This window comes from Mchenga conophoros, linkage group LG1 (genome assembly GCF_057382185.1).
Source record: "Mchenga conophoros isolate Kocher_MC1m ecotype Shallow Benthic linkage group LG1, M_conophoros_male_GT1.1, whole genome shotgun sequence".
Classification (NCBI taxonomy): Eukaryota; Metazoa; Chordata; class Actinopteri; order Cichliformes; family Cichlidae; genus Mchenga; species Mchenga conophoros.
This window is the reverse complement of record NC_140526.1, coordinates 32667232-32692875: the sequence shown is the minus strand read 5'-3', so window position 1 is coordinate 32692875 and position 25644 is coordinate 32667232. Positions and strand designations below refer to the sequence as shown.

Here is a 25644-nt window from a genome sequence, read left to right as displayed (position 1 = left end):
TGCGGCAACAATAGACTCCCACCAGGAGATGGCGCTCGCGTCTGCAAAGCGCGAAAAAAAATGTAATGACGTTTGGAAAAAGAAAAAAACAGGAAATTCTGTAGATACCAAAAGTTCGAGACGTTTTCAAGGCAAAGGTGGGTGTGCTACGAGAATAAAAACCTGCGTTCACGGACACATTCGGAGCTTATAACGCTTTTGTCACCGATGTGAGGGACGTGATTTCGCTGCCCGTTGTTTTGGTCAGTGGTTTTCTTTTAATACTTTACTTTTGACTGCAACCAGATTCGCATTTGTAGTTCCGTATCCAGGGGCATGGCTGGTTCGTCAAGTGCCAACACTTCCAGTCGTTGTATGCAGACTGTTAGCTAGCTGTAACGTGTTTTATGTAAAAAAGATTTGATACCGAATGTTGGAGTTTAGGCAGAACCTTATCGACTGACTGATGCTGACTAATGAAAAGTAAAAGTTACGCCCCATGTAGAGGAATAGTAGATTCAAGGAGGAGGTTTACGACGCCCATAGCTTGTACATGACTCACTGTACAGGTTGACAGTCTGGTTGGCATGTTTTTATGTACAAAGCTGCATATAGTCAAGGATGATTAGCTTATTTGGTTTGTTAAGCTAGGTGGGATATAAGGAGTAACGATAAATGGTACTAATCTTACAATCTAAATTCAAGACTGAGTCTTTAAGATTAATTCCAGTTGTCACAAAATGTGTTGTTCAGTATTATAGTTTAATAACCAACCAAAGACTACACTGCATATTTCATTAGTTCATACTCGGGTTTGTGAAGATTTCTCTATTTATTTTGGTTTGTTGCAAGAATCCAAGAATCTTCTCTGAAGTGAATTCCCACGTGTGTGTGTGTGTGTGTGTGTGTGTGTGTGTGTGTGTGTGTGTGTGTGTTAACTCTTCTGGTATAGGATTTGCTTACAAACCCACAGATTAGATGTGGAAGAGTAAGGGAAGGCCAAATAATGAATTGGTAATGCGATTATGTGAAAAATAAATTGTCTGATTGCTCATTAAGGAAAAAGATCATTAGAAATAACCCTAAAACCTTCCCATAGGGATCCTGTTTTCATGATAAATGAGCTGATTTGCTTTAGGTTTTTTCTAAAAGAAGGGAGGAAGTTGATTGGAGGAAATTATAAAGATGGTTGTAGGAGGATATTTCTTGAACATCATATCATTGTGTAACTCTACAAAACCTTTTTAGCAGCTTCATACAAAAAGAAAATCTCTTTTGTGCGGCTGAAGTAAAAATATCCCCATTTTAAAAGCAGAAAAATGCACATGTCTATTTTAAAGTTAATAGAGTTAGAATTTATTTCATGCTTCCTTACCTCTTTCAGACTTTGCCACCTGCTACAAATGGCCTGCTGTGAAAGCAATAAGGGGGGTTTAGAGGAGGACAGCTATGATGGAGCTGTTGGTGGAGTGCTGTCTGACTGTGCTCTGGCTATGCTGGAAAAAGAACAGGAGTCCATTCTTAGCCCTTCAGAGAACCCTAGTGCCTTCATGAGCAGCAGCAGCTTTCAGGCTGCCCCCCTGCAGGGCTACGATGTGGAGTTTGATCCACCGCTGGAGAGTAAATACGAGTGCCCCATTTGTCTCATGGCTTTGAGGAACGCCATTCAAACACGCTGTGGTCACCGCTTCTGCAAGAGCTGCATTGAGAAATCCATCCGGTATGCTATTGTGCATCTTTTTAATCAGCAATGAGCACTTAGGTTTCTATTTCATTTATCATCACAAGTTTCACAGGCCAGTTTTGAATCCTTGTTAGTTCTTTATTAGCATCAGGGCAATCTGGCAAATTACGGAGTAATGATTTAGAAATGAAAGGCTTCCGAATGATCCAAAAATTCACTGGTACTTGTTTTAATAGTGAAGTAGACAAAAGGGACCAACGATTTCTGTTCTTCTTGCAAATCAGTGATACGGGACAGAGGTGCCCAGTGGACAACGAAATGTTGTCAGAAGACCAACTGTTCCCTGATAACTTTGCCAAAAGGGAAATTCTGTCGCTAACTGTTCGCTGTCCAAACTTGGGCTGTGCCGACAAGATGGAGCTCCGGCATTTGGAGGTAAAAAAAACTGTGACAGACATGTTTGATCCAAACACAGAACACGAAGTCAGGGATGTTAACAGGCTGGTGTTTGAAGATGCAGTTGCTTTGCACGTGAACATTTCAAAGACATATTTATGATTGTGATCACTTTGTTTTGGGTTTGTTTTTTTTTTTAAAGCTTTTTGCTTGTCAGTGTGATTATAAACCTCTCACTACTGCTGACTGCCAACTTCATAAAATGGACAGGTGTCAGCGGCTTGTAGACATTTTTGAGATTGCTGTAGAACACGTTTGTCAACACAATAAAATGACTTCAGAGAACACCACCACAACTACACTTTTTTTTTTTCTTGGCACATAAATAACAGTTCATCCCCCAGTTTGTGTCTTTCTCTGGTGTGGACAGAGGACTTGTTACAGCTTTCCTGACACCACTTTTATTCTGTTTTAGCTATTCTGGTCTTTTATCTCATTGGATGATGTTTGCATGTGTATACGTATACATGTATTTTATGTTCATGTATGTGTGCTGAATGTATATTTTTGTATATGTATGTGCATATTTGCATGTACACATATCTTTACAAACATATGGATGTCTCACAATGTTTTCTGTTTTCATCTTATCTATTTTAATTCTTTTTATTTGATTATATTATCCCTTTGTTTAGCACTTTGGCCGACACTTGATGTCTTTTAAATGTGCTATATGATTAAAGATGAAGACTTTCCTGCTACAGAAGCAAATTAAATGTTTTTTGTATTTATTTTTTCATTTTATTGTTTTAACTTCCAGGATCATTTGGTGCATTGTGAGTTTGCCACTGTGCCTTGTCCACAGTGCCAGCAGTCTGTGAAAAAGAGCCAGCTAGAAGAGCACATAACTGTTCAGTGCCAAAAAAGACCCATGTCATGTCCAGACTGTGTGGCATGCTTTCTTTATGAGGAGAGAGAGGTACCATTGAATCACTTTTCAAGAACAGATCTCATGGCAGAGTTACAGTGATGTTTTGTGTGTCTGTGAGGAAATTTTCCTAATAGTCTCCTTTCATTTGCTCCTTCAGCTTCATCAGCAACAGTGTCCCTTTGCCAGTGTGAAGTGTCAGTACTGTGAGCTGGAGCTCGTCAGAGACCAGGTGAGTCTCTTAAGAGTCTGCCATGAAGAAGAGGCCTCAGGTGAATGAAGGGTTAGGAAGTGGTGATCAAAACAGGAACTACTCTCTTGTTTAAGCAATGGGGAACCATTCCAAACTCGGTCACATCACATGTTACAGTGCAGAAGGACAGTCACCATTTCAGCAGTAGAAAGTGGAACCACTTCTGTTTTAATTGTTGTCTGTTATTCCTGTTCCCTTGTTCCCTTTGTCTGTCATTTTCAGCAATAAGCAATCTCTTTGAAATGCTTAAAAAAAACCCAATCTGAATATGACTGAAGCTAATTTACTAATGAATTTTTTTTTTCTTTTTCTTTTTTCCCCCCCAGATGGAGTCTCACTGTGACACAGATTGCCCAAAAGCACCTATTGCCTGTAACTTTAGCATCTTTGGCTGTAAAGAAAGGGTAGGTGATCAATTTCTAGATTTCCATTCTTTCAGCTCTCATACAGCACATTCTTAATAGGTTAATACAGTGGTTCCCAAAACTTTTTTTGCTGGCCCCCCCTTTGTTTTACAAGAAAAATGCCCCCCGCGCGCGCGCACAGGGAGGCATAAACACATCCTCCAACCACACACACCCATATTTTGCTCCGTTGCGGTTTATTTCACACCTCAAACATTTAGTAAACAATTAAGCAAATACAAGTAATCTGCAATAAATTACAGGTAGTAAGGAAATAAACTACTAACTCTTTTACGCTATGCCGCACCTACACCGGTATTTTTTTAAAAAACGCAGCTGTTTGGTCCACACGTAAACGGCGTTTCGAATCACCGAAAACTGAGATTTTTAAAACTCCTTTTTTGCGTTTACGTGTGGACAAGGAATACAGAGTTCATCACGTCAAAGGTATGTGCCTTTTTTCACGTCAGCTGTGCGCCACGTTATTGTTTACATGTGATGAATTGCAGAATGGCAGATAAACAGTATTTTGTCTCTATCTTCAGGTTTTACACGCTTACATATAAACACACAGTTACTGTCCCTCTATTTAGAAAGGCAGAGGCGTCACAGTGTACAGGGAGTGCAGAATTATTAGGCAAGTTGTATTTTTGAGGAATAATTTTATTATTGAACAACAACCATGTTCTCAATGAACCCAAAAAACTCAATATCAAAGCTGAATGTTTTTGGAAGTAGTTTGTAGTTTGTTTTTAGTTTTAGCTATTTTAGGGGGATATCTGTGTGTGCAGGTGACTATTACTGTGCATAATTATTAGGCAACTTAACAAAATACAAATATATACCCATTTCAATTATTTATTTTTACCAGTGAAACCAATATAACATCTCCACATTCACAAATATACATTTCTGACGTACAAAAACAAATCGGCGACCAATATAGCCACCTTTCTTTGCAAGGACACTCAAAAGCCTGCCATCCATGGATTCTGTCAGTGTTTTGATCTGTTCACCATCAACATTGCGTGCAGCAGCAACCACAGCCTCCCAGACACTGTTCAGAGAGGTGTACGGTTTTCCCTCCTTGTAAATCTCACATTTGATGATGGAAACTGTGGCAGGATCAGCCTGATATTATTTGTATCCCACTGTAACTTTACTGTATAAAGAGCTAACATCTCCAAAATGTCAGGAGTAGTTAGTCATTACAAGAAGTGTTTGTGAACTAAAAATCAAAAATGTGGGATACTGTTTGTCCGTGATTTAAACAGCCCAGTGCTGCTCCCAACAAGGGAAAACCAATTCTGCAGGGGAGACCTACCTTGGCACTTGTGCAGGTGAAGCCAAAGGGATATTTTCTAGTCTCTGGCTTAGAATGAAGTTGGTTTGGAAACATATTCAGCGATGCTTCATCTCCTGCTTTGCGTTTGTGTGGGTGCCCCGTGCTAGCAGTGTACAAGCGTTTTGTTTTTTTCCCCCCTTTTCATACCGCGCCCCCCCTGCAATGGCACACTTTGGGAAGGTCTGGGTTAATAGGTTTTGTAGTTTGCGACACAAGTTTTAAAGCTGGTTTGACTCTGCAGATGCAGCGCCACAACCTGGCTCAGCACATGCAGGAGTTCACACAGATGCATATGCGCTACATGGCTGAATTTCTGCGTGGCCTTAGCCTCAATGGTACTACACCCAAACCCCTGAGGACTTTAGGACCTTCACTTTCCTCTGAGGATCAAGGAGCTGCACCATCAGTACCGGCCTGTAGTGGGCCCAGAGGGGCTGCAGCTCTGAGCTGCAGTAGCAGTTGTGCTCCAGGTCCGTCTAGTGAAGAGATGCAGCAGAGGCTCCGTGAGATGGATGGACGATTGGTGAAGCAGGATCACCAGCTCCGTGAACTCATCATCTTAAAAGACACCCAAGTAAGTGATATCCAAGTGTATTTTGACCTTTTGGGGTTTTGGTTTGTTTTTGTTCTTTTAGATTAGTTTCTTTTAGATTAGTCTCAAAGCCTCTATTCTTTCATTTTCTCTCAAATATTTTCCCATTTCATTTTCACAGGCAGGCCAGCTAGCAGAGCTCAGGCGTAGAGTGTCCATGCTGGAGGATACAGTAAAAGAGCTGGAGGCCCAACATTGCAATGGTATCTTCATCTGGCGCCTCAAAGGTTTTTCAGTCCACCTGCGGAACCAAGAAGCGGGCCAGCCAGTGGTTGAGCACAGCCCCGGCTTTTACACAGGCCGCCCAGGCTACAAGCTGTGCCTGCGCTTACACCTGCAGACCCCCAATGCCCCTCGCTGCTCCAACTACATCTCCCTATTTGTGCACACCATGCAAGGAGCTTTTGATGGGCAGCTTACCTGGCCATTTCAAGGAACCATCCGGCTCGCCATCCTAGACCAGGGCCCTGAGGGTCAGCATCACATGGAGGCAATGGAGACTAAACCAGATCTACAGGCCTTCCAGAAGCCGACAATTCAGCGCAATCCCAAAGGATTTGGCTATGTCACCTTCATGCACCTGTCTCAGCTGAGTCAGAGAGCTTATGTTAAAGACGACACTCTGCTCATCCGCTGCGAGGTGACGCCGCGTTTTGACAATATCCTTCACCGTGAGGGACCAGCTGTACAGCCAAGAGGACCTGAGGCATTTGCTTCAAGAGACTAAAGTCGCACTCCTTCGTGTGGGATCTTCCACAAGCTGACATTTATGGTACCTCTACCAGTGTTTTAGTAATTCAGTAAAGTTCATTTTTAATTGATGGTGATCAAGTGGAAGAAAAATTGACATTAACAACCTTTTAAAATAGCTAGTATTTATTTTTTTTCAAGATCTCAATGTTTGTTGTAATACATGTACAGCAGAATTCATTTAGATCATTATGAGAGATATGTACTTTAAATCTACGCTGTTAAGACCATGTGAACTGTATCTAATCAGCTCAGCACCACAGGCTCTCTTGCTATTGTTGTAGAACACAGCATGAGGACTTTTTGGTTTTGGGTTTTTATTTTTTACCTCTAGTGTCATTTTTCAATCATTGTTTAAAGAGCAGATGCCTCTTTTGGGTTTTTTTTCCCTTGTCATCTGCAAGTGTGTACAGGATATGTGGATAATGTATTACATATTCTTAACAGCAGAGGATGAAAATGACAGGTTTTTATAAAATGCTCAATTAAGTGAACAGGCTTAAATCCCTAGAATCAGTTGTGGGAATTTGTTGTAACCACAGTCGATCATATGTTATCTAATATTGAATCATGAACCAAAAAAAAGGGTCACTAGGTAACAATGGAAAGTTAAACGCTTATAATTATTAGCATAGACACAATCTTATTTTCATTCCCCTTATGTGTGCTTAGTCTACTGACTCACCTTGGCAAGCCAAACCAATGGAAGCCTAGAGCCCCCCCCCCCTCCCCCTCCCTCTCCTCCTCCATCCTTGTATATTCTGGGTAAACAGCATATATTGGAAACACTGGAGGTGCTATTTATCTTAGAATAGATGCAAATGAACCTGAACAGGTGAAACTGAATTCCAAGCAGTGAACTAACCCTGGCCATTTTTCCTTTTAATCAGGAACAATCTCTCTGTTCCACTGTAGGACAAAGGGCATTTGGGGGTGGTAACGTTCAAAATTCCCTTTCAGATGTTTTACAAAGAAAGTGATGCATTTGCCACATTTGGGCACGCCAGGATCTCACACAGAGAATTTTGATGAGAAACACAGCAGTAACACAAAAGCTCCACGGGGGTATCTTGTGAGAAAGGTCATTGTGTGGAACAGAATCAGCAAAAACTTATTGTCCATTCCAAATGCCGCATTTCAAGCGTCACTGCTTCTGCCCATCCTGATTTTTGAGGCATCACTGTGGCACAAACAGCAGAAATGATGGACGGATTACTCAAAGTGCCTTTTACTCAAGCTCCTAACTAATGTAACCTTAAATAATTGAAGTGTAAATGTGAATGCAACTTTGTCACGCTCCATGAAATGTTAATAATTGATTGGATTAATGTTTTAGCTAATGAAAGCTGTCCTCCTAAACACAGTTACCACAGTGGAACATTTAATGTTTTCCTCTAAAGGACCCAATATTTTTATAAATAAAACACCATTTCACTCATTTAAAGTCCATTTTCCCCTTATTGGATTTAAAAAAATATTTTTCATCTCTCTCAATATTCTTCAGCTGTCTGTATGCAGCCATTATCACTTTTATTCATCAATGTAAGGAAATTTTTTGTTGGCCCCATATCCTGGATGTCCCGGTTTTGTTTTTTCTTCTTGCTTCGCTTCATTCGCTGTTTGACTTTGAGATGCATCTGCAGCGGCGCCATCTGTCTTGTCGCCTGCAAGAGACGCTAGAGAATGACATATTATTGCTTGGACTACATCGAAAAGGCACAAAGCACTGTGTTTGAATCTTTTTGCATAATTACTTTTTGACTCACTCGGAACTCTCGGCGCGTCCTTCCCACATTTGAGTGTGCTCTGAGCAAAGCACTCAGCCATCCAGGACAGCACCTCTCCGCAATATCTGACCTGGAGAAAAAAAAGGTCAGAGGTCACTATTTTTAACTTATAAACTACTTCTGCACTAGACTTTAAACTTGAAATAGATTTGGGAAAATGCATCCCTGGATGGTGCTATTGAGCTCAGTATACCGTTTACCTGACTTTCCATGGATGCCAGTCGTCTCTCTTGGTCCTTAAATCCACCGACAGTCTTCAGCAAGCTTTGAACCCTTGATCCCAAACAAAGTCATTTAGAACATTTTAACCTTAAGAGACACAGATTGGTGCTGTGCAGGTACTACAAGAGTTTCTAACTTAATTGCTTTGAGAATAGCATGCAAACTTTTGCAAAAGAATTATAAAGTGACCGTTACTTTGAGGAGGTGCTCTTGAGTCTCTCCTCGCTGCTTTCCCAGTGCTGACGCTCTACTTTGGCCAGGTAATTCTCTTTCTGCACAGTCTCCCATGTTATCAGCCTCTGGTCCAGCCCCGCCGGCAACTCCCTCTCTGGCAACACACAAAAGCAAGGAAGTGAGTAACCAATTAACCTAAAAAAGTTCCACTTGGTGGGTGAGAGACAAAGATAAGCCCGCCATGTGTTTGCCTGTGTTTGATTTGGTTTTTGTTTAGCCACCTAAGCCGCAGAGGACTCTTTCAATGTCTGTTTCAAATAACGGCTTAATAGCCCCTAATGGAAAAGTGTATATAGAGCCTTCATACCAAGACGTTCCTGCTTGGACTCAGGCTGCTTAATTAGGCTGAGGAAGAGCTGAGAGAGGTGGCTGATGATGATGAAGGGTGGGGCCAGTGCTGGACGGCTGTGGTATTCCACGATCAGGTTATATCTTTGGAACTTCCAGAAGATATCTGTGTTGCCTTGCACTACCTGGAATGTGTAGCTGCAAATGGGGGAAGAAGCAAGTAAACCAGTTTGTGTATGTGTGTTTTTCTTTTTAATTTTATAATTTCAATAAGCCACTGGCTCATCTCATGTGATCAGACGGGCAAATGTATGCACGTTTTCCTGGATTCTCATCCCCTGACCTGAACATGGCAATGAGGAGGTTCATCAGCAGGACATTGGTGACGAGGAGGTAGATAACCAGCAGCAGGATGACCAGCCAGTTGGCATAGACGTTGGGACATGGTGGCCGCAGGCCCTTGATAATCTCGTCTGAGTCATCGGTGCAGTTCATTTCAGGCATGCGAGCAGCTGCGCTCCATTAGATGTAAGAACAAGATACGATAAGATTAGAAGGGGGGGAACAAAAAAATCTAGGGCAAACACATTACAACCCCAATGGCAAGCATAAGCAAAACATTAATTACACATCTTGGCAAAGTATTTTGCATTTTTTCACAAACAGATAAACAGTTAAAGGATGTATCGTACTGTCTATCTCCTCCAAAGGGATCTGGCCAAAAATGTGCAGGTAGGGACGATACAGCGCTCTGCGAAACACCCAGTCAATCCTTTGGTCATTGGGGTGGAGGAGAGCCTGGGTGGCAACTCCGTATGCAATGAGCCAGACACACAAGAAAAACAGGAAGAAGAAGACATCCTTCATCTGTTTAAAAAAAAAAGAGAGAGAGAGCAAAAGATCTCCGTCTTAATCTTCTTTTTAGGCGTCTTCTTCTATTAGCAAGAGCACAACTTAAAGTCATGATTTTGTTTTGGTCACCATTCTTTCCACAATGATGATCTTGGGTCCCAGCTGCTTGTGAATGGCAAAGATATGGATGAGACGCAGAGTAAACACCATGAAATCAATGGCCAGAACTGTCCTTCCCGCCTCGTAGGTGTCATTCACCATCCTGAGAGAAAAAAAATAAATCACACCCTGTAGCAACACTTTTCTTTTTTTGCATTCAGCCATTCATTCATTTAACCACTTGCTTACTTATTTTGATGCTTTAGCCACAATCATCACCACGACACATACTAAAGCCTAAGTGCTCACATTAGATTTAGATTTACCTGCAGGAGACCCCAACAACAAAGAGTGAGATGGCAACCATGTCACACTTGTTCCAGTTGTCCTCCACGTAGAGTTTAAACTTCTTTAAGATGCTCATCTCTTCATCAGTGAAGAAGCTCTGTTGTCATAAAGATTAATAAAGAGATATATCTTTTTTTTTTACATGTGAATATTTTTGTAAAACTGTTCATCAGAAAATCTGAGCCTGTCTTGACTTCTTTCAGATCAAATACTAGAACGACATTCAAACACACCTCCAGGGCCCACAGCTAAAGGTCGATCCCAAAATCAATAGCACTGATACCAACGCTGGTATTGGTATCAGATCGATATTTCACTCTGAAAAGCTGAAAGGTGTGTTTTGTTGTGTTAGCTAATTATTGTGGAAAATACTAATCACAGTGATTTAGTGCTCATTAAAATGTGTTCAGAATTTTCAAATTGATGATGATTCATGTCATAAATCATGATAGACTGCTGTCCCCTACACAGGCTGCCTTTGTAGTTTAAAAGCATTGGTATTTGTATCATTAATAGTGGTCTTTTACCTGGCATCAGCTTGATGCCGAAATGTGTGGCATTGCACAGCAGTCCCCACAGCTCTGCTGCTTTAGAGGGGACCTTCAGTGCAACCAAATGGTGAGTCCTGTCAAATGTCTTTTATACTTAGAGTGTGAGGTTGACTTTTCTCCTGTGACTTGAACAGGTTACCTGAACGTGCCTTAAGAACCACTGCTTGGTCCCTTGATGGCGCAGTTGGTTTGTCAATAAGCTGAGGGCAGCATGTGTGCTTTCACAAAGTCACAGTCTGCTGTGCGAAAGCTTTGAGTGCCATTCGACAGATGTCTACATGACATCCAAATACTTTCAACTGTCCCCAGGTACAAGCTGTAGATTTAAACACTTAAGGTAAACCTAGCTTACACTCAGCAATTAATTATTTTAATAAATCTGCAGTAAAAGATGGTAAAATGAGCAAAATGCACTACTGGCATAACTCTATGAGAGGGAGCAGACTGGGACTACTCGTTTATTAAAAAGCTGGTAGAACTAGGCTGTTGAAGTTTTTTTTTTTTTTTTGTAAAAAAGTATGATAACAAGGCCCCTGTGGCGTTATCTTCATTTAGGAAAAGGCATGCACCTTAGAGCCATCCTTTTGAATGCACAGGGGCCCTGCTGGGCATGGTAGCATGCCAGAGTTGCCTGCAGCAGTGTGGTTCTTATTTTGGAAATCTCTACCATAATTCTGTCTGAATTACACATTGAAAAATAGAGTGGTGAAGGACTTTGTCATCTGGGCATTTTTGTGCCCAAGGGAAGAGAGCTCAGTGGGATCGGTGCAATAAGGGATCATGCTTGTCTGACCTGGCTCACTAAAGAGGCGAAAGGCTTAAAACCCCTGAGACAATGAGCTCACTGTAGCGATTCACATCACCTCCTACTCAGATGTGTCAGAGCCTAACACGTCTAATAGAAATGCCACTGCTTCGAAAAAGGTGTCACGCTGCCTAGAGAGAAAGATGCTGATTCTTGGCATTATATAGGTGCCAGCATGATTAGATGATCACCTGTCGAAGTTCCTCCAGAACCATTGTGAAGACCCAGAAGTAGAGCATTATCTCTGGCGCTCCAGGGCCAAGAGGCGGCGGCGGGCGGAAGTCTAGCAGCAGCACGTAAGTGAAGAGGCAGAGGAAAGCAAAATACATGATGACATTGCCGAGGAACACCGTTACAGGAGCGCTCCAAAAGCGACGCCAGCGACGCAGTAAGAAACGCCACCAAACAGAGGCGCAGCTCTGATCTGCTTGACCTCCAGGTGAAGAGTCCCTGGAAAAAAAAGACACCACATTAATATGTAAAGACAAATCTATATCTAACTATAGATATAATCATGTAAATGGAGATTAACAGCCAGGATTCTAAAATTCAAACATTACTGATGTTATAAGTCTGAGATGGTATGACGGGCATCAGGAAGTGTTTTATTCGCATTATTATTCACACTGCAGCTCATTTGTGTTTATAGGGTTTTAGCACCAAGGTTATTATAGATAACTAAAACTAAACTAAAAACAAAACCACAATTAGATGTGAAAAAACAAACAAACATTGTGAAGCATTGATGGATCTGTGTATCGACACTCTGGATGTCTACAAGTCTGTAAGTCAACAGCATTCAAATAGTTAAGTGCTTTTAATGCAATACCTGTACTGACTTTCCTTAAATTTTGCCTCTGACAAATTACCCTTCATATAGTAAAAATTTAAAAGTGTAGACCTAACGCTTGAAGTAATAAAGATTTTTAAAACAGTAAAAACCAACTGAAACAAGAAAATCCACTCTGGAAACGAACTCAAAGTAAATCGAATTAAAAGCAAATAATCAAAAATGGAAAGAAAACATTAAGTAGCTAATTTGTTGTCACAAAAAACAGTCTTGCTGAATAGAAAATATAAACAACAACTGAAATTACATTTTTAGCTTAATCATTTTGGCAAGAAGCAGATCAGTGTGCACTCACGCTGAAGTCTATGAACTCTAAATTAAACAAGAGAGCAAACTCACAGAGGGTCATCATCATCATCGCTTAGAAGTAAAGCCTTTTCTGTGTCCAGACTGTCCAGCTCCACAAACTGCTTGCCAGCATTACGATTGTCAAGTTCTTCATCACTGAAAAGAAAACCCCAAAACCCAGATAATGCACACAACTGAGTGACACAGAGCTCATCAGCATGGCAAAGACAAAAGGTGGAGTTCATCAACAGACTGATCACCTGAACTTTATGAGGTTGGTCCATATGAGCGGTGCACAGAAGAAAGACGCCACGAGTTTGGAGATGGCTGTGTCTGTTTTCATAGACCCCCACCAAATCTTTGTGAGCAGAGCCTGCAGAACAGAATCAGTTTCTCATACAACATTGGCAAACTAGCAGAGTGTGTAAATTCAGGTTACCACAAGGGGGCACCAGAGGCCTTACAAAATTTCTACTTTGCAGCTTGGAGCCCATATTCACAGAAGAAACATATGTGGAGTTATCTCAGATAGACAGACAGAAAAAAAAATCAAAATCAAAATGCTTCTCCCCCAGTCGAACCATTTCATTAACCAGCAGCTACTTTGCCTGAGACCAGGGAAACCCACTTTCTCTTGAAATATTACACATGTACTGGATTGTAATTAACGGCATCCCATTAAAAAGGTAATTCCGACTGTGTGCTATGAATAAAATATATCATTCCCATGTGCTAACCTTCCCTACTGACACTGAATACCAATTAACTCTCACTGATGACTTTCTAATAGCAAGGGCATCTGTTGGAGGCATATTTAGACAAAACTGTGCATAAAGTGGCTTCTAAGTATCTAATGGCATACAGTGCAGAGGGAAATGTTTAATAACTGCTATGGAAACCCAGTATATCAGCAGAGATGGTGGCAAAGAACCAGACTTATCTGTCGGCTTCCCAATACTTAATCTGTAGGATGAAACGTATAAATTTTAAAACGGAGCACCGCATGTGTCTTCTTGTCACCTGAACTCCGTCGTGGGCAAAGAAGGATTTGGCATCTGCCTCAGTTGCCAAGTTAAGGACTGTAGATTTGCTCCAGCAGTGTGTTCTCCTCACTAACAAAGCATAAGCCCTGTCTTCACTGTTGGAGTAACACTCTCCAAAGACATCTGCCACAATAAGAACAGTAGTTACACAGTGTCAACCGCTCAGTTAGATTACATCCAGATTTATATTTTAGTCCCTCAAGTGGAATCTGTTTGTGCTTGTGGATAACAAAAAAAAAGCAAAGCAAAACACTGCTGGCTTGAAGTTAGAGGTTTTACCTCTTGCTATGTTTGACCATTGCATTATCAGCTCCTGTCATTAAACAGTTTATGTACTCACCAAGGGCAAACTGCTCATACTTGGCCTCCTTCATGCTACGTGCGGACTCAGCCTCAGATTCCAGTCGTGCCATCTCTTTCAGAATCTTACAACCCGCCAGGGCTGCCGCAACCGCCTCAGGGCCCTGAAAGATTACAAGAGAGCTGTATCCAAGAAATGGGTCTGAAAGGGGGATTTGAATTTTTGAGAGCTGCATCTTTTGCATCTAAATGCTTCTATTGTGTGCATGGGGCTACTACAGATACAACTTGTAGGTTTTTTCCCCCATGTGATTTCTAAAGCCTGCATTCAAAGGCACTTCCTTACATGTCGTGCGACACCGTTGTTATCGGCCAAAATAACTAGTCAGCCAGTTTGGGTATGATAGCAGGCTCTTGAAGGGCTTTAACCATCTGACCTTGAATGTAAGGCATATTTGAATGGTTGTTTTATTTTCAGTCTCTGTAGTTTGATCTATTGAATAACCCAGAAGGAAGCTGCTTGCTTTAGGTTGTATATGAACTGCATGGATTGTGTAAAGTATAAATAAAGAATGACTGTTTTCACAGTGTGGCTAGATAGTTCCCCTGAATGTTTCATGAACTGAAAGATTCTTTACAACATATCTATATATAGCTGACATTATAAACCTGTCTGTTGTACATATAAAAATGGACATTTTCTAACTTCTTACAGGTCTTGGGAAGACAAGGAAAGCAAGTATTACATATAGATAACAGCCAGATTCACTCTTTTCTTAACCACTTATCCAACTAGGGCTCTGATAGCTTGGAGTATAATGGTTGGAAGGCTGGGTAGATGCTGGATGGAACATCAGTCCAGGGTTAACGAAAAGACATATTTATGAGATGTTCAAGAGATATTCATGCTTACAAGCAGATCTATGGTCCGTTTAAAGTCACCAGTAATGCTAATACTCATGCACTGGACTGTGAGGAAGAGCAGCATATTGCAGCAGAGGGCTCTTCCCATTTTTGTTTAAAGGATCAATGATTTGTGTTGATTATGCTGCATTTTCTTCACGCTCCTGGGTCGACATACTGTATATGCACATAATAAATATGTGAGATTTTGCTAGCCTGCAAGAATAATTGTCGCCTTCAACGTGGGAAATACTTCAAACAATCAAATTACGAATGCCAGAGTCCAGGCCAGAGCCTGAGTGCTGAGGCGCTAGAGGTGGGGGATGGGCACACACTGAACGCAATTACCATAATTTCAGATAATGTTTGAAATATAAGACGTTGGAAAAGAGCACATAATGATGACCGCGTGTGAGATTACAACAATTGGTTGCCTCAGTTCAGGGAATGGCAATAAAGAAATGAAAGGTGCTTTGAAAAGACGTTGAAAACAAAGAGCAATTATCATTGATGAGTGTCATTTAAACTATTCGTGGGACATCAATCCCTTGTCGGCCTATATGTCTCATTACCTTCATCAGGACGTTAGACACGCATGCGCTGGCTCACCGCTGGTTGGCTGCCTCAGCAAGCAGCCTGACCTTCATTTGAATAATGTTCTTGGAGATAAGATAGCTTTTTAGTTCACCTCAGTTCTTGATAAATACGCCGTTTGCCGGGCTCTTTTTTTTTTTTTTTTTAATCTCGAGTGACATTTTCATATGGCAGGACTGACCTACACCTGCACTGGGCTGGCCCGCATCGCTCATCACACCCAAAGCAGAACGCAAACTATCACAGCATAATTCTGCTCACTTCACTTTGCTTTGAGTAGAATTTTCCAAAGCCAGGCACATTTAGTTATTTATCGAGCCGCACAGTGCTGAGATAGTACGAGCTGTAGCTCAACCGACTAAAGAAGCTGACAAGACTGACCATGGCCCAAAAGTAGTTAGCCATCTGCTGCCGGTTCTGAAGGGCCGCCCAGAGGAAGAGATCTCGCCAAGGATGCTCGCAGCGCTCCTCTAACTCAGCCAGATTCTTCTGGGTGTGGAACAGTCGACCCTTTGCTGGCTTCTCCTGGAGCACACAGAGAGAACGCTTAATGTATTTAATATGTATAGTAGATGAGGCAGCCGCACACAGTTTACAGAACAGGCAGTGCTTACATAAGTCAATCTACGACAGTCCTTTTACCGCAAAACCAATTTCCCTCGCTCCGCTGTAAAGAAGTCATAGCTGCTTGGTTGTCAACTGGAATATGTAATGAATTTAGCCAAGCAGACCTTCAGCCAAGAAAACATTTGACTGTGGCTGTGTTTTTCTTTGAGACAACCAGCCTTACAACAGTGAGTAGCACAAAACCTGACAGCATAATTAGAGAAAATATAGGGATTTTTAGAGTGCAGCAGCAGGTGTGATTTTCCACGATGATCCATCTCTTTTTTGCTGCAGTTAGAGAGAAAAAAATGATGATGTGATAGGAGTAACAAAAGGGCTGGCTGCCCTGAAAAGAGCACTTTGGCTTTATTGGGTAGATTTGATGTTTTTTTCTGCTATTAGTGTAGGTAGGATGAGTTGCTATTAAAGTCGCCATTAAAGATTCACTGTCTTCCGGGAAGTCAGTTTACCACAAAGTCTATATATTTTCTGGTTCATTGCATCTTTCAGGCGCTTAAATGTTGCGAATATAGCTGCCTGGGTAGGTTAGAGGTAAACTCTCTCACTCGCTGCTCACATCTCATAGATGAATGCAAACCTTTATGTGGTTTCACAGAGACACTGCTTCATTTTAAGTTGGCAGACCAAAAGGGATGAGAAACCTAACACAGACAACATATTGCTTGTTTGGAACTTTCAAAGAAGAGTACATCACCTACCGTGGGAGTCTTCTGGTAAAAGCCTTTACAAGAGTCGTGGAGAAAGTCTTTCAGCACTTTGGCGACCTCATAGAGGGTGAAGCGGGGTTTTCGGTCTCCTTGCTCGGAAGGATGGTGCCCGGGTGGACCATGTGTCCTGGCAGCTCCGAGCAGAAGCTGCTTCTCCTCGTACTTTTTGAGGAGCAGGTTGTGAAGGAGGCTTTTCTCTGAGACAGACCAGTAAAGCTCCTGAAGACGGCCATAGGTAAGGAACTCTCCCAGGTTCACGCCATTGTCCACGAAAAGGCGTACAAAGTCTGGCTTGTCATTGATCAGTGCATCCATCATCACCTCTTCAAGATCGCAAGCCTGCAAAGATCAGTAGACTTATTACAGTGACTCACTCATGACCTCTCTTCTTCACAGCTGTAAAAATATTCTTTTCTGTTATTATGAAGAGCCTTACCAGTCTTGATTGGTACTCTTATTGTTATTACTATAATACTATTCAATAAATCCCTTTCTTGCAGATTTAATCCAAATGTGAATATTGCAAATTGCACATGCTAAACAGCTTTAAAAACATGCTCTGTAGAGGTCTAAGAGGGTAGCTATTAGGTGGTCTGCTGTGTAATTTTGCACACACATCCATGATCCTCTGAAGGTGAATCCTACTGGCACAGCTGGTGCTTTGAGGTTGGTGTTAATTGCTAACATCTATTAATTAGGCTATGTTAGCAGGCTAATATATCAAAATGATAACAGCCTCTACAAAAAAGGTGGACATAGCCTCTAGGTTTGAATTCCAGCATAGAAGTGTGTCAAAACTTTTTTCTTTGGTTCTTAAATTCTTTCAAATCCTGCCTTCTTCCTAACGGCCAGTAGAGGGCGTGGGCTGGTTGCAAAAAGAGGTCAGATTGTATAAAGATGTATAAAAAACAACCCAACTTTCCACTTTATTTATGATCTCAGTGAACACTATAATGATGATTTCATGGTGTCATTCACTACTTTTAAATCATATCTAGCAGAGAATGGTGCGCAGTGTGTACATTTTGCTTTTATTTAGACAAAAATAGATGACAAAGCAGGGTATAATTCGGACTGTTGCTGCCTGTCTATGTGCAGTTATCATGGGTTTCTCACTCAGTCTCCACTTTTCAGTCATGACATCTCATGTCAGCAAAACATGGCAACTGCCAAAATGTCAGGCTTCAGCCTTCAAAATAGAAGTCCACAAATCAGTGGGCAATGTCACGCTAGCTGCATCCATCTTTTATATACAGACTATGAAACCAGCACATTTGGCTATAATAGTGATAATGAAAAATATTATATCTGATGAAATATATTATTGATATCATTGTGAGCATATTAGAATACTAGCATATTCACAACTGGGCTAGCTTTTGTTTTAATTACCTTAAATAGCCCAGACTCTCACTGATTGTACTCGAAAAATTCCCACTCCCTTTTAATGTTGCTTTAGCAGGCACGCCAGGTTTAACCTCCTAAGACCCGAACTCTTCCACTGCATGCATTTTTAATTTCTCTTTGATATTTGGGCATATTGGGGCCCGATGAATGTAAAAACAAAGAATTACCAGATTTTTATTTTTTTTTACCTCATTTTTGTTTTTAAGAAAAGTGAGAGCCACAAATGAGGATATTCATTTTAAATTTTGATAGAACAGTAGCAGTATAATGTCCTCATAAGTGGATATCAGGCCCATGTAGAGCAGAATTGAGTATTTTGGTCTAAATAACCCAAAATGTGATGTCCACATATGTGGACGGCCGGTCCTAGGAGGTTAATTACCAAAATTTGTCAAACCTTGATCAGATCCTTTTGTCTCACCTTCCACTCCACATCTCCATTAAAAATGTCACTCTTTGCAATGTCCACTCTGTTCCAGGCCACTGCCAGCTTCAGCTCATCCAGAAAGTCTTGGGCTTCTTGACTTTGGCTCTTGCAAGCTGATAAACACACACACACACACACACACACACACACAAAATGTCAACAGATTTACAATCTATCAAGCGCTCAAAATGTCAAAGCTCTTTCTTATTGCAACTGTCATGTCAGGAAACCTGTAATTGTGCAGCCTTAGGAAATTGCAAGTTTCTTAAACATATCTCTCACAAGAAAAATATTTTACCTTTGACTAGAGCTTTGAGAATGACTGTATCCAGCTCAGAGCTTTCTTGTTCCGGGTCATGGACAGTGAGGAGATGCTCGTGATCAAGTATCTTCTGAATCTGATTGTCAGGGCGACAGTCAGTAATTATGGAAATATCATTTGAGTGACGCAATTTATTAAAGAGAATTTAATGTGTTGTATACAAAGTACCTTTATTATGTGTATCAGCTCGGAAAAAAATATGTTACGAAATTGTTGTCTTGCCTTCCCTCCTTGTGTTCTTAATTAGGTCATCACATACAAATGTTGACGATAATGATGAAAATCCTACATTAGCTTCCTTCACAATCTTCCCCAGTGTGCCCTATTTTTCTGCCAATGTTCAAGTCTTGTGATGTGCATATCTGTATATGTGCCTGCTCCACGCTGTGCACATCGCTCTTACCAGCTTGACCCAGTTACTGATGTCTGTGCTGTGGTGGGCATTTGGAAAGGTGTCCAGCAGCAGCTCATGAACACTGTCCGTATCCCAGCAGCCCCTATTCATCAGTGTGACAAGGATGTCAGCCACACCTCCAGAGCCTGCCAGGATCAGCCATGGTGTCGAATTGCCAATGCCTTTATACATTCTCTGCAAGAAGGGACACAGTGTTCTGATGAATTTTCAGTTGATATGATTTTTTTTTAAAGATGATAACTTCCCAACTAAACATCAACAAGAATTATATTTCTCAGTGTAAGCTGTAGTCTATAATCTCCTCAGTAATGGCTCTATTTATGCAAATGCATTGGTGACTTTGATGGGCTTTTTGGTTGAAGAGATTAGTTTTGTGAAAACAGAAAGAATTTGTTTCTCAGTCTGGCTTTGGTCTGCTGCCTCAGGAGATGGCACCACCAAAATTTGACTCAGAGCCTAATTTTCAAGCCTTAGCCAGCGTTCAAACTGAGAATGTGCACATTTGAATGACAAAACAAATCTGCCTTTCAGAGGGTCTCTTCATGGTTTCGCCTTTAAAGTTCTTGAGAAGCTAATGTAGCACAATGAAAAAAAAAGCTTACTTTTAGGATCCTGGGTTCTCCGTGGACCAAGAGACACAGAACAGGGATCTCAAAACTTCCTGCACCTAGAAGAATATTCACAGAATGAAATGCAGAAAAAGGAGAAGCTGGGGTGATGGTGGGTTGCAAAGAAGCTTACAGGGGTAGCATTAGTAGCTCTGGGCAGGCTAAAGCAAGTTAAATATAAGAGGTTCACTAACAGGAAGTGTTACCTACATTGGTTGTGCATGCTCTGTGTGTAAAAATATCTCTGTGATGTGTTCCCTTTGTCTCTAAGTTGTGGATAGTTGAACCAAATGTTGTTTTTATTTTTGCTCTGATATTAAATGTGAACAGCTTTGGAAACCCGAAAAGGAAAATGACTGAAACACTATTTATGGAAACAGGCTACTTTTGAATATGCAGTAAAAGTAGTAAGTAAGCAATTAAGTAAGGCTTATTTATATCGTTCTTTTCAAGAACAAAAGTCACAAAATGCTTTACAATTTACAATTACGATGAAATTTTTAATTTACAATTAAAATGGTAAAAATAGACTCCATTAGATTCACTGCTATTGTGCTTGTGAAGTAATTCAAGAATTCATAAACATCATAAAATATGAATATGCTTTTTTTTTCCTTTTTTGTTTTAAAAAAAAAAGAAGCTATTTATATATGAAGCAGCCACATGTACTATGTGCAACACCACAATGAAACAATGCCAAAATGCATCCATAATTGAAATCCATAAAAGCTACCATTTGTCACAATGAATTCTCGTAAGTACATTCCAGTGTCATTTTTACATAGGTACATGTAAAGGAACGATATAAACTTTTAATGAAGCAACGTTAACATACGGCATACTGCTTAAGTCAAAGATTGGTTCCCAGCAATGACCTAAAAGATTTTTACCTCCGTAACCTGTGCGCTGAAGAGAGATATGCTTGAGCAGCTTCACCCTCATTTCACTGGTGGCTCCAGGTCTGTTGGGATCTTCCTCAACCAGAACAAAGTGAGAGTGGTGACTGTCCAGGGAATACACTGATCCATGGGGCAGGTCTTGAGGCTTGTATGCTGCGGGTTCATCAACCTTAAGAAAATATGAAGGGATACCCAGCAGGAAAGAGGACAGCGACAACACGTTAACACGAGAGATGTAAATATTAGTTCATGGAGGATACTAATATTGGCCTTGTGCTCCCTTTGTGTGAACAGGAACCTTGGCTGTGAGTAGTGCCTCTCGGTTGTGGATCATGTTCCAGGGAGCAATGCCAATGGCCACAACACGAACTTTAGAAGAGGTGCTGGCCAAGGAGTGATCTCGTACCGCCTGGCCTAAGTGCTTGGTGATGCCAAAGCGAAGGCCATTAGTCAAAATCCATGCCCCTAGAGAACAGCAATGCAGTTGTATATGTACATATGAGGTTTTGAACGTTTGATGTCTAATTTTACATGATCTCTCTGCAAAGTTGTAATTCTGATGAGTATCAAACTGGAAAGTTGGATCCAAGATTGCATATTAAACTATTGTAGCTGCCAATATAATCATAAAGCTAGTTATTCTGAAATTAATCATATCATTTATTAATGAAAACCACATAATATCACAGAAAAAAACAACACTTTATATATCAAATAAAAGGCACTCTCTTGCCAGTATAGCAGCCTAAAAAGATTCCATTTCTGTGATTTCAAAAGCCAGGGCCAGTTTGTACCCTTGATTATAACCTGTGCTTTGTGCAGCCTTCACAAGTCCCTTTCTCAGTGTGTCCCTAAGCCAGGGCCTCATCTGAGCCACCTCATCGCCTCCCACTACTGCAACCACCAGGTGTGGAGGAGCAAGACCCCACTCTTCTGTCAGCATCTGGTAGATCAGCACTGGGTCTGTGTTGCTGCGCACCCTCACAAACTGATTGAAGGCAAGGGGGAAAGTGATGCGTCAGTATACCGGTTGAACTGCACACTCTTGTTATGTTACTTTCCTTACTCGTTATGACATCCAGTCTCACCTTTCCTCTCGTTTTAGTCGGACCGAGAAAGTCAATGTCACCAACTCTGCCAGCTGCCCAGTGGCTCTTCTCTTTCTTCATTCTGCTGCCGAGTCTTCTGGCTACATTCTCTAGAGTCTCATCTACTGTAGAGCAGCAGGAACAGCCCAGCAGGACACTGACAGCAAAAAAGTGTGAAATTGTTATATGCATCAGTCTTCTGCAGCACAGAAAAGGTATGAAAAAGAATCAGATTCAATTTTTATCTAGACTATCCTGCCCACAAAGCTCCTCATAAACATGCAGCAACACTTTTCTGTGCTGTTGCAATTACAAAAGGACAGTTAATTTCACCTGCCAAGGCTGTTACACTGTTCTCTTTGCTGATTTGGTTTGCTTCTTATTACCGTGTGTGTTTATGTATTTTTTTAATATAAAAAAAAGCTTGTCAAAGTTCAACAAAAACACCTTAACGTTGACATTAAAGCACTATTAAAATTCATATCTAAGATTCATCCAGGTTGCACTGTGTTCAGCCTATTTATATTTATCATTGCTGCCCATTTGTAGTTTGCTGCATTTTGTATAGTTTCTAAAGACTTTCTGCAACTTGTGGTTTTCTTGTGTATATTTGCATATTTATATATATTGCCTATTTCTTTCTTTCTTTTTGTATGCATTCCATGTTTGTATGCACAAACTTTGCCAAATAACAATGATTCCGATTCTGATCAGACATAACATTATATTATGGAAATTCTCCATATGTACCACACTCATTTCTATTTTTTTGTACATTGAATTGATTATTAACGATATTTTAAATATCCCTAACATACACTCTTTTTGTTTTCTTTCCCATATGGTAAATGGACTGGTTCTTATATAGTGCTTTTCTACTCTTCTGAGCACTCAAAGCGCTTTATACAACTTGTGCATTCACCCATTTACACAAGCACATTTGTCTAAGTGCTTTTTTTTTTCTTTAGCTAACATTCACACACATTCATACTCCGATGGATGCATCGGAGAGCAATTTGGGGTTAGTATCTTGCCCAAGGATATTTGGCATGCAGACTAGGGGAAGCCAGGAATCGAACCACCAACCTTCCGAGGTGACCTGCTCTACCACCTGAGCTACAGCCACCCCATAGCATTTTTCCTTTTTTTTTTTTTTTTAACATAAGTGGACTGAAATCAGTAATTAATGCTATTCCATTAACTCTCACTTTAATTTTCACTTGAGTAGAAGCCTAATATTTCCAGACAGGGTTGAAGCTTCCTGCAGTACCATTTTTTTTTTAATTTGATCAAGATGCATAGATGGAATAAAAAATTGGGAGGTTATTTCATTAAATGAACTCATTTAGATGATTTAAATGCTTTATGGTTTATCTGCTTCGTCCAGTATTAGCTAAATGAAAAATGTAGCTCTGTGCTTTTCTTCTTATTTAATATCGGAGAAAGCATTCATTTCTCCACAGCCAGGAATGGACCGGCTCTCATGAATAATTTAAAAAGAAAACTGTACTTGGATTTAGTTAATGTTTGTTAGTCCAGTGCAAATGGTTTCATCCTGTGGCACTCTTGCCCGTGAGGCCTCTTAAGCGTTGGCCTTTTCAGCTGCTCTGATGATGACGTCCTCATCACGAATGCTTCTGAACACTCGTTTGAGAAAAAAGCTTCTGTCAGAGCCGATAATTCTACTGTAGAAGAAAAAAAAAGTTTCTCTTGTTTCAGAGTGCTGCACACACAAACACACACACCCATGTTCCTCTGACCACTCCAGCGTGTCCCCACATTGCAGGCATCGCGTCTGTGGTTGCAGCGTCCCCTGTAAACAAATGAATACCCAGATATTAGGTCGCTTTAACGATAAATCCAGTATGACTCACTCACCGCTGGCTCTACAGACGGAAAGCTTCTTAGAAGTACATGTGGTCAATGCAAAGCTGGCAGAATTTTCATTCTCGCTTCATATGCAAAGTGCTTCGTGCCCCATGTTTGAACTACAAATGCACAAAACCCTCTTTTTTGCTGGTATGCACGAAGCAGGGAAACAGACATGCATCTGAACCTCTAAATGTAAGCCCCCTTATAAGTTGTGAAATGAGGACATTTGCTAGCCCTGTGCAAAATTTTAGGTGCTTTAGATATTTAGGACTGTGTACATCAGTCAATGCATCAGATCAGACCAGCATTTATTGTGCAGCATTACAACAGCACCAAACGTACTTAAAGCCTCATAACAGACTGTTTTGAGCTAGAAGAACAAGGAGTCTTGCGACAGATGGCATGGTAGACACAGAGCCCTGATCTTAGCATCATGGAGTCAGTCTGGGATTATATGAAGAGGAATATGCAACTAAGACAGCATAAATCAGCAGAAAAAATTGTGGCAAATTCTTTAAGGCACCTGGAACAACCTAACCTGGAAAGAACCTTGAGAAAAATGGGGAGGGGATCCGCTTTTGACATCGTGACCTTCTTTATACGGAGCTATTGTTTTACAGTTCAGTTTATCTCGGGATGAGTCTTTTCATAGGAACCAAAATACACTGAGCTCAGAAAGAAGGCTCATTTAATATTGATAAGATTACCCATTTGCCTCAGTAAACAGACACTTTTATCAGCCAGCCTTATTTGCATGGGCGCTTGAGCAGCTTTGTGAAAGACGATTAAAACAAACAAAAAAATAATAGTAGTGCAAATTCCTGTGACCGACAGCAGTAGCCTCCCCATTTACTTTGAGTAAAGAACATGCGTTTTAAAGCAACTGTGGTTCAATGGTTAATATACAGGCGGCGAGTCAATTTGTGTTCAGCCATCTGTTTTAATGGGAGAGAGCAGCTTGTTGTGGAGGCTTTTATTTGACTACAGGTCTGGGTCTGGGAGGGAGAAGACTACTGGGCATGCAAACAGGACGATTTACATGCAAAGGTAGAGGAAAGGACAAGCAGCTGTGTGTATGTGTGCTGGAGTGGGTATCTCAAGGACACACACACTCTTCCATGCACACACACACACACACACACACACACACACACACACACACACACACACACACACACACACACACACACACGCGCGCGCACTTCTAGCTTGAAGTCTAGTATTTAAATGAACTTTGTTAGGGCTCATATGTGGGGCCTCTTTTAAATGCTTATGCATTTGTTGTCATTTAAACTAACAATAATGTTCCATAAGCAATATTTTTAGCACCTTTTTTCCTCACACTTTGCCATTTCACCAAGTTTAGTGATTTGGTGAATGGCTAATAAATATATTCTGTTTTTAAAAAAAAACCTAAAATGTAAAATCTGAAGATTCAAATTTGAGCTATTTTAACTTTTTGTTCTCTGATCTGTTGTTTGACTTTAAAACCTTAATTATCTACTTTATTATTAACTAGTGTATCTTAATGTAGCTTGAGACACACACACAGACACACAATGGTGTTCCAGTGGTCATCATTACATGTCTTAACGTGTGTGAGATGATGCTTTTCAGACAAAAAAAGACAACAAAAGGAAGAAGAAGAGAAAAGAAATGAGCTGCAATTTAGATACTCACCAGAGGTGTGTCTTGTCCCTCCTGCATGGCTGAAATAGATGTTCCCCTCTTGTTCCCCTGCAGAACCACACCTTTGAGAGCTCAGCGGGTGTCCTTC

General features: G+C 40.8%; 2 protein-coding genes across 5 annotated transcripts; one reads left to right on the top strand and one right to left on the bottom strand.

Moving 5' to 3' along the window:
• Positions 1-8: 8 nt before the first annotated feature.
• On the top strand, positions 9-7769 carry traf6 (TNF receptor-associated factor 6). 2 transcript variants are annotated; one of them, XM_085275708.1, is made up of 8 exons: positions 9-137; positions 1364-1699; positions 1948-2098; positions 2880-3038; positions 3148-3219; positions 3567-3644; positions 5231-5563; positions 5703-7769. In XM_085275708.1, exons 2-8 carry the CDS (start codon positions 1383-1385, stop codon positions 6306-6308), a joined length of 1716 nt encoding a protein of 571 aa, XP_085131834.1. In that variant the 5' UTR covers positions 9-137; positions 1364-1382; the 3' UTR covers positions 6309-7769. The 2 variants fall into 2 exon arrangements, with proteins under 2 accessions (XP_085131834.1, XP_085131833.1); XM_085275707.1 differs by having other exon boundaries at positions 84-242.
• On the bottom strand, positions 7750-25644 carry trpm5 (transient receptor potential cation channel, subfamily M, member 5). 3 transcript variants are annotated; one of them, XM_085275703.1, is made up of 26 exons: positions 25548-25644; positions 23741-23808; positions 21996-22152; positions 21715-21895; positions 21206-21372; positions 20899-21076; positions 20003-20067; positions 19389-19574; positions 18962-19061; positions 18658-18776; positions 16821-17168; positions 15877-16020; positions 14039-14162; positions 13676-13821; positions 12916-13028; positions 12707-12811; positions 11709-11967; positions 10140-10258; positions 9844-9976; positions 9555-9729; positions 9206-9374; positions 8882-9060; positions 8536-8668; positions 8319-8391; positions 8086-8188; positions 7750-8007 (listed from the first exon to the last, which is right to left on the bottom strand). In XM_085275703.1, the coding sequence occupies exons 1-26, from the start codon at positions 25572-25574 to the stop codon at positions 7862-7864; spliced, it is 3717 nt and encodes a 1238-aa protein (XP_085131829.1). In that variant the 5' UTR covers positions 25575-25644; the 3' UTR covers positions 7750-7861. The 3 variants fall into 3 exon arrangements, with proteins under 3 accessions (XP_085131829.1, XP_085131830.1, XP_085131828.1); XM_085275704.1 differs by having other exon boundaries at positions 8098-8188; XM_085275702.1 differs by having other exon boundaries at positions 7750-8188.

Excerpts from the sequence above, each read along its gene's own strand:
- traf6 (XM_085275708.1), top strand. The coding sequence starts at position 1,383 with ATGGCCTGCTGTGAAAGCAATAAGGGGGGTTTAGAGGAGGACAGCTAT. Across the intron at positions 3,039-3,147 it reads TTCTTTATGAGGAGAGAGAG|CTTCATCAGCAACAGTGTCC; the intron begins GTACCATTGAAT and ends TTGCTCCTTCAG. Across the intron at positions 3,645-5,230 it reads TCTTTGGCTGTAAAGAAAGG|ATGCAGCGCCACAACCTGGC; the intron begins GTAGGTGATCAA and ends TTGACTCTGCAG.
- trpm5 (XM_085275702.1), bottom strand. The coding sequence starts at position 25,574 with ATGCAGGAGGGACAAGACACACCTCTG. Across the intron at positions 11,968-12,706 it reads GATGATGATGATGACCCTCT|GGACTCTTCACCTGGAGGTC; the intron begins GTGAGTTTGCTC and ends TTTTTTTTCCAG. Across the intron at positions 9,375-9,554 it reads CCCTTTGGAGGAGATAGACA|CTGCTCGCATGCCTGAAATG; the intron begins GTACGATACATC and ends AATGGAGCGCAG.